Raw genomic sequence first — 8,523 nt, forward strand, 5'->3', positions numbered from 1 at the left:
TTAAATTTTTTTTTCAAATTGTTTTTTATAAGTGATAAATAAATAGCCTTTTTTAATATTATAAATTATCAAAACACATTTTAAATACCTTAAAAATAATTATAATATTTCGTGTTATTAAATATGGTCTTGGAAATATATAATATTTTTTAAAAGACATGTAAATATTTCTTATCCAACTTAATTCAACCTTACAATATAAAATAAATTCGAATTTAGCACATTATTATTTTTTTGATGTTACAAAAATCATTAGAGTTCATCTTAGGCTGTAGCCACTGTTCTCAACTTGGCATGCTCCATTCAAACTTTCTACGACTGCGACACGCTGCGATCTCTATGAACATGGTCTAAATGGCGGTGGGTTACGTGGGGCAGGTGGGTTCGGGGCAGGGATGGGGAGCTGTTGCTCCATGGAGCAGTGCATAAAAGCTGGCGGTGCTACATCATCGTCAAAACCGTCGAGTTGCGACTTCGATTTCCTGTGCCTGGATTGACGTCTCCCAGGTCACTTGCCACAACGTTTGGCTGCATTCGTAATTGCTCCGCAGCGAAATTTCCATATGATAATATTAATTCGCTGGAATATGCCTCCATCTCGAGTCGGCTCCACTGCATCAGTCCGTCCTGTGGAGGCTACGCCTGCGCTCCACGCAACACTCTTTGGCACTGAGAGATATAAGGGAGCACTTTAAAGGAATATGTAATTTTTTAGATTTTTTGAGTGGTAAGATATGGACAAAATATAATAACAAGAATGGTAATAGTAACTATGTTTTAGATCCTTTTATTTGTGTACATATTATAATGACTTTATTTATTTTTTATATTTAGTTAAAGTTCCTAAGATTTCTTTCTCTGTTCAGTTGTTTTCGTTGTCTATTTGACACTGCGCAGGCGGCGAGGATGCTCTGCATCCAACTCCAAACTCCACCTCCGAATGGCGAACTCCAACTCCGATTCCGAAATGTGTGGGTGGTCGTTTGAATGCCCTGCCCGGCTGCAAGTCTTTCTCCCAGAGTCGTGTTCGCATTTTTTATTTCCATTTTCCATCTTTCGGAAAGGCCAATGCTTCCACTTCTTCAATCGATTTGAGTTTTATTATCTGGTTGGCATTTTAGTTGAATTGTTAGCTTAGTTTATGCGGTTTGCTCCTCGGAAATGGCAGGCGGCCGTTTTCCCTGCCATGTGTGGATTATGCAAGGCCCATGGAATCTGCATTTTCAACTGCTGTTGGGTGGCATATAACACGGTCTATGAAAGATGGGAAATGGGGGAAATGTAGCTAAGCAAGGGGAGCTTACAAGAAAATAAAAAGATTTTTATTCCTAACAGAACTCCTTCGAGATTACAGATTACTAAATCAGCCAAAGAAAAACCATATTACTTCTTATTAATAATAATATTAAAATATTTTAATAAAATAAGTTTTAAAAAGAAACGATTTTTTTAATAAAACTCTAATGAGATTAGAGACTTTTTAACCAAGGGAACATAACATTCTTAAGAAAATTATATCATATCTGAAGAAGTACAGTTCCCTTAGAACATCAAATATATGGAATATTTCCTTGCCAGCGAGTTGCACCTTGCAGGAGAGTTAAGTTTCAGCGACACCCGCAGGAATATATGGCTGTAATGGGTATACAGCTACCCCTATAAGTAGGGTGGGCATGAAATTTAGAAGCTAAAAAAAATAAACAGGTAATTAGGTCAACGCCGCGTCGAGTGTCGCCGGCACGCGTAATGAACCTGTTCGGGAGTTAGGTTGAGTTGAGTTGGCCGACAAAGACACCTCGCCTTGCATTTCTAATAAATTTCTAGCCGGGCCGAGAGACGTCAAAACAACACGCGTCTTGCTCCTGGAAACGTCAGGTAAGCCGGCAATTAAATATGCGACCCAGCACACCCTTATATGTCCGCCTGCGATGATCTTGAGGGCCAGAAGTTCAGTGGTGCACGGAAATGTGCGGGACAGGAGTTCGGCAAACGGGCGACTGTCGCGCGCCGCTGTTTTAACTAATATCCGCTCACCCCGACTGGCGACGGGTCTTTTGGGCTTTATAGTTTGTAATGTCTAGGACCGAGGCAGCGGCATTCCATCAGACCGCCTCCATTTGAATAATTAGGCGCTCGTGCCCGTCGCCAGTCGCCCGAGAAGGCCCACTTGCATTCCTGTGCACTTTGCATAACGAGTCCTTTTCCCCGGCCTCCTCCTGTTGCTGGGCATTGGACAGGAACAAGTGCTTGGCCCGGGCCGAGTTAGTGGGCCATGTCAGGCACTTGAAAAAATATCTATCATAAATATTTTTGTTACAGAAAAGGTCTAGAGAAATACATTTTAGGCTCTTTATTAATAAAAAAAATGATTCTTCACAACTATCCTGCTGGCTATAGCATTTTTCAACGCAGGGCTGGGCAATCCCAAGAGATTCTACAACACTTAAAATATAACTTACAGATTTTAGTGCCTACCCTATTAACAATCCATTAAAAGTGTAGGACCAGTTTTTTTAGATCATAGCCAGATTAAATAAATTACAACAAACGATACCATATATTAAAAAATAAATTAAAAAATAAACAATATTAACATCTTTTTTTTAATTTTAACAATTTACTAACCCAAAAATTATATTTGTTTTAAGAAAATAAATTATTTCTTGAATAGTTACATGCATTACTACAGTGCAGGAAAATGTTGCGGTCAGCAGTGTCCACGAGGGGTGGATGCACTCAAGCGGGGTAAGTCGGCATATGTTTCCTTGAAGGTGTTGCTGATGGCTCGTGGCAGCACCACCAGCACCTGGCTGGGTGGCGAAGGATAGGGCTGTACAGGAATTCAGAGGACCAGCTGATGGGTTCCTTAAATCTCTAAAAGGGAATTTAGTACCATATAGATAGAAAACATCAAAGGAATACATTATAAATAATAATATTCCTATTGCTATAACAAATTTTAAATATGTATGATTTGTTATATTTATGTACAGTTCACTTAAATTAAAAACATAGAACCATATAATTTTTACCTTAAAAAATTCAGTTTAAAAGAGTAAGATTTTGAAACACTGAAATCAAAGTGTTCAAAGTGACCGCCTCAAATCGTGGGAACCCTGGTGTAAAACAGATGTCAATCCTATTTTTCGTTTGACAAGTCTGCAGTGTAAAATTGCTATCTCTTCTTAATTTGTGAAAAACAAATAAGACCATGTCGGTTACTCCCATTACGGTTCCCATACAGCCATACGCTGGTCCGCTGCTCATCATCAAGGATCTCATCCTGCCCGACGCAGCTCCTCAGGATTCGAGCAAGTCTGCCAATCCGGCCAAGAAGAAGCCCCGTGCCACCTTTTTCGACCGCAGTGGCGTCCTGAAGAAGCTGGTGAAACATTGGACCCAAAGCGGAATGGTGGATGAGATCTGCTTCGAGGACCAAGAAGCCCTCTTGGATGCTTTTCTGGCCGCTTTGGAGACCTACATGAAGTTCGTGGTCAAGAAGACGGTAGCACTGTGCGAGCATCGATCGGGCTATCACCTTTATAACGACGAGCGCTGTGTGATGAACAACGATATGAGGACCACGATGATGTTCCTCAACGATCTGGAAATGGCCGACTGTGGATCCTCGGATGATGATGCTGGATTTTATTACAAGCGCCGAACGGTGCACGCCCAAAAGGAGGGCAAGGCTGTGCGTTTTGAGTCGGTGAATGACACCGCCATGTTGGCCATCGGTGGACGGAAGCGTCCGGCGGAAGCTGCAGTACCGGAAGCCACTCCAGGCGGTTCCAATAGCGATCCGGGGTCTAAAGCCCCGGCCCAGAGGCCCTTTGGTCTGCGTTTCAAGCATCTGAGCATTAGGGATGTACTGCAGTTCATGGAGGAGGACAAGCGCTACTCTCGCTCCAATATGCTCCACGAAGCCTACTTGAGGTACACGACCTAAAAATGTATATTCATGGACTTATAAATATATTATATAATTCAATTTGAATAAAAGAAACCTGTAAGGACGAATGGTTTACAGAATGATAAACAAATAGGTTTTAAATAATTAACATTAAATATTTTTCAAAAAATTTATTGTCAGAATTGGTATAGTCAGATGCCTAAATTCACAGCATAATTCCCAATATAAAATTCCATGATACTAAATTTTAAGACCTTAAGATCCCATTCCCGAGTCCACAATATGTTGTGCCCCCCTCACGCGCGTTACGATTTCAAATGCAGCGATCCCAGTTCAATGAACTTCCTCTTCGCGTAAATCCCCCATGGAAACCCAGCACAAAAGCCCAAGGAAACAGGTGGTGTATGGTGGAAATGTGTGTGCTGTATCCTTTGTTCGGCTGCACTTGGCATTCAATGGATCCCGATCCCAATCCCAATCCCGAACCCCCGCTCCATGTGCACTTTGAACTTTTGTGCTGCACTGCTGCAGACGGACGACAATGGAGCGGGGCACTCAAAGGAATATCCGGCGGGACAGGAAGCATATGCGCACTGGAATCGAGTATCGAGCGTATTGCGCATGCGCCGCGCGATAGGAAACGTGATTTTATCGGTGCGGCTCATTATGTTAAGTGCTGGCAATAAAATCAAAGCGCACGCGGGCGACACATTTCATTGAACTTCAATTGAAGCCGTTCCTTGGGTTTGCTCACTCACGTACTTTTCCCGGCGACATGACCGAGGATCGTGCTAGGAACCTTCCGAGGCGGGGAGCATTAATTTCCATGTAATTGTGGGCATTCCAAAGGGTTAGTGCGATTATAAATGCATTGAGGTTCGGAATATCTAAAAAGACCTGGCACAGAAAAGGTATTCAGCTGGTGTCAACCTTTAATCAACCTTTTTTAGGGGTACTGGAGATATATGCTCGAGTTCTTGGTGTTGTCACAAAATGGGTTATAAAATTGGAATTTCAAGAAAGAACATGTAAGTTGTTGGCATTTATATTTGTATTTACATTTAAAATAATAATTTGCATATTTGATTTAGAGATTGGTTTTATAAGAACGGGCTAACATTTTTAATAGGAACAGTCAGGCCTTAGGACAGCTGCTCTTTATTTTATTTGAATACAAAATGTAACATACTTCACCAAAAGAATGCACCCACTAGAACTGTACCTCTTCCTATTCATAGATAACCGCCTGATAAATGCCTAATGTACAAACAAATTCAAAGTGGGCCCATCCTCAGGATCACCACCTGTCGGAGGTGCAAAGCTAGCCACCCCTATCCAATGCACCCTCTACAAAGTACTTGCTACATGTTGCAACCTCAACTCGGGCGTATATCCCTTTTTTCAAGGACTCGCAGGAGCAGCTGGCGAAGGCTCGAGGAAAATATCAAACGCTGTCAGGCGTAAACTTGACAGGTAGGCGAGAAAGAAAAGTTCTCCCCCTTTTTTGTTTGGTTTTTAACCAGACCAGCGATCGGAAGAGGAAACCACCCCAAAGTTGCCACTTAAGAACACTTAAAATAATATTTTTGATATATATTAAAAAATACTTTCACAAAACTATCCTATTGCAATCATTGATGAAAAGTATTAAGGTATTAAATAAAATGTATTTATAATTTTTTTGATTCGATCAATACAGCTAAAAAATGTACAGTAAGTTTTGTAAAATTCCAATTACTTTAAGAACTAGAAGGAAACATTTTTTAAGTGTATGCCTCGCTTTTCCAGGCGGAAGAGGCGACTTTTTATGATGTCAGCAAGGTGTATTTGAACAGAGGGCTGTGGTGCCGAGAACCTTGCAACCCAGTAAGGACAGGAAGGCGAATTCCGGCACATGCAGCACCACCACACCACCACAGACGATCCGTTAGGTTCCTCTTTATAGGTGCACCACTATCGTGTTTGTATAGCAGGAACACACAAAGAGTTGTTTTTGTCTGGGGCAGGAAAATGTGTTGCACCTTTTTTGCATAACGCTGCTTTCTGTTCCGCTTCGATCCGATCCGACGATGTGGATATATGTCTGTCATCGTAATATTTTTAAAGAAGAGTCCGACTCTTCTGCGCTGAAGTAGCAGCTGTGCCAATACGCGGCCGTAAAAATAAAAGTCCAACAAATTGTTGTTTGCCGAATGGCTTTCGGGACCGGTGTTCCATTCAGCAGGGAACCCCGGAGAATCGGAGTCGGAATTGATTGGAGCCGGGCTAAGCTGCCCGTGTTTGCCCAATGGAACCTGATAAGGAACCTGATGGGGCCCCATAATGACATCTTGCTTCCCGCTTATTTGCATATAATTGAGCACTTTCGTTATCTATCTAGTCATTTAAATAAACCCATTTTCGAAGGTCTACTGCGTTCTACTTAAAGGTATCACTATAGTGATTGAAGTTAACTCTTTCACGTTTAAGGACCACGTGAAAGTCAGTGTATTCTAATAGCCAATAATTGCTGTCGATTGGGTTTGATTTGTAAAATACCTAAATAAAAGCTCAAGTGTTGTTTTGTAATTCTCAAGAACTTATTCAAAATAAATTCATGTATTTTGGAGATATTTGTTTTCTAATGGAATTAATTCTTTACTCTTACAGTTTTATGCTTTTTACGACTCTTGAATTTTTTGTTTTTGATTTTTTTTATTTACCTTGGGTATTTTTGTAGGAATTATAATCCACGTTTTAATTATCACAACGATTCTGTATAATCCTCGACCCTTTCGGCATTAAGGTGTGTTCGACATCATTCTAAATCGATCATAAAGGTGCTGAATTGTAAAATTCGAGTGTCTTAACCGCCTCGACCTCCTTTTCGGGCGACTTGGCTCCGTTTCTAATCCGCAACATATGCCGCGGTGCGGTACGGACCACCATCCAATAGCTAACACAGTGGGCACTCACAAAAGAAGCCATAAAAACACATGGACACGTAGCGATTTGCGACGCCACAGACTGCGGCCCCAACTGTTGCGTATTAGAGCTGGAACAGTGAAATCCGGGAAGAGGGAAGCGACCAGCCCCCGGTAAGACAATTTATGACTTTATTAACTTCAAAACGCAACCAGGCGGGCAACAAAGTGTTAAGCCACGCCGAAGATGAAGATGAAAATGAAGCTGAAGCTGAAGCCGAGGCGGCAAGGCGATGAAGTTGTGTAAATGAAATTAATCTTCAATAGACACAGGGCAATAAACGAAACCAGGCATCCCGAGCAGCCTGTCACTTACACTGGGAAAAATTGGCTTGTTTAAAGAATATTTTAAAGATTTTATCACAAAATATCAAGAAATTTTAAAGAATTTATTTGATTAATAACAAAATATAAACAACAATTTTTAATAATATAATTCTTTAAACATTTCTTTTAATAATGAAAATATAGAACAACTTTAAGATTTACAAAAACGATTATATAGAAATATATTTTTATTTAAAATACTGGAATTTTTTCTCTGTGCATTTGGCCAAACCATTAGTCATTAAACAATTTTTCCACTGAAGCAGCCGCTTCCATCTCCATTTTTAACCCCAACTCCTCCAGGCGCATTTGCTGCTGCCGCTTTTGCTGCGTATTTTGTCAGGTGTCATAAAAACCGAATTTATTGCGCATGTGCAGCGGCCATAAGAGCAGCGGTCTTCAGCATTTTGTTACAGATTTTCAGTTTTATTATTTAATTTTCTCGCTGCGAGAGCATAAATCACGATGCGTGCCGCACTAAGGTGACAGCACTTTAGGGCACATAAACACACATCGGGTATCGATCGGGATCGGGATCGGGATCTGGAGCGGTATCGGGATCAGGACGGATCCACAACAAAGGCGAGGAGCAGGTTGCTGGAATGTTAATTAAATGGGACGCGGGCAGTTCCATTTAAGGTGCGTAACTTGGTCAGGGGTATCCACAGTTGAAGTAGCTATATTGATGGGGGAAAGCTGTTCGATTTTGGATGATTGATGTCCAGGCACAAGTCAATTGAAAATTCATAATAATTCTGATACATTTTTGAGAACTTTAAAAATGGGAATAACAACGGAAAACATACGTATATATTCATATTAATATTTAATATCAGATTTAAATAGAAATATTTGTTCATTCGACTTCGTATTCCCCACTAGCTAGCCAAACCGTTTTTGCCATGAACCCAAAAATAAACTTGAATTTAAAATGTAAATTTGAATCCTGAACATTTTCATAGGGTATATTAAAATACTGACTTGAAAATACAACTGAATTGAGATGCTTATTATTATTTATTAATAAATTCTCATATAATACTCATATTTTTCCAAATAAATATCCTTTTTATGTCCATGACCCACTTGAATTTCCCACTAACTTCCCACACCGTTTTTGCCAGGAACCCAAAAATAAGCTTGAATTTAAAATTTAAATTTAAGTCCTGAACAAATAAATCTGAAGTGAAGTGCTTATTATTATTTATACATAAATTCTCATAAACTACTCATATTTTTCCAAATAAATATCCTTTTTTTCCATGACCCTCTTGAATTTCCCACTAACTTCCCACACCGTTTTCGCCATAAACCCGAAAA

At 40.3% G+C, this 8,523-nt stretch overlaps 1 protein-coding gene across 1 annotated transcript; it reads left to right on the forward strand.

The window, feature by feature from the left end:
- Positions 1-3,125: 3,125 nt before the first annotated feature.
- Positions 3,126-3,982, forward strand: LOC119547778. The gene has a single exon (XM_037854789.1). It carries the CDS (start codon positions 3,212-3,214, stop codon positions 3,947-3,949), a length of 738 nt encoding a protein of 245 aa, XP_037710717.1. The 5' UTR covers positions 3,126-3,211; the 3' UTR covers positions 3,950-3,982.
- Positions 3,983-8,523: the final 4,541 nt, after the last annotated feature.

This window comes from Drosophila subpulchrella, chromosome 2L (assembly GCF_014743375.2).
Source record: "Drosophila subpulchrella strain 33 F10 #4 breed RU33 chromosome 2L, RU_Dsub_v1.1 Primary Assembly, whole genome shotgun sequence".
NCBI classification, from domain to species: Eukaryota; Metazoa; Arthropoda; class Insecta; order Diptera; family Drosophilidae; genus Drosophila; species Drosophila subpulchrella.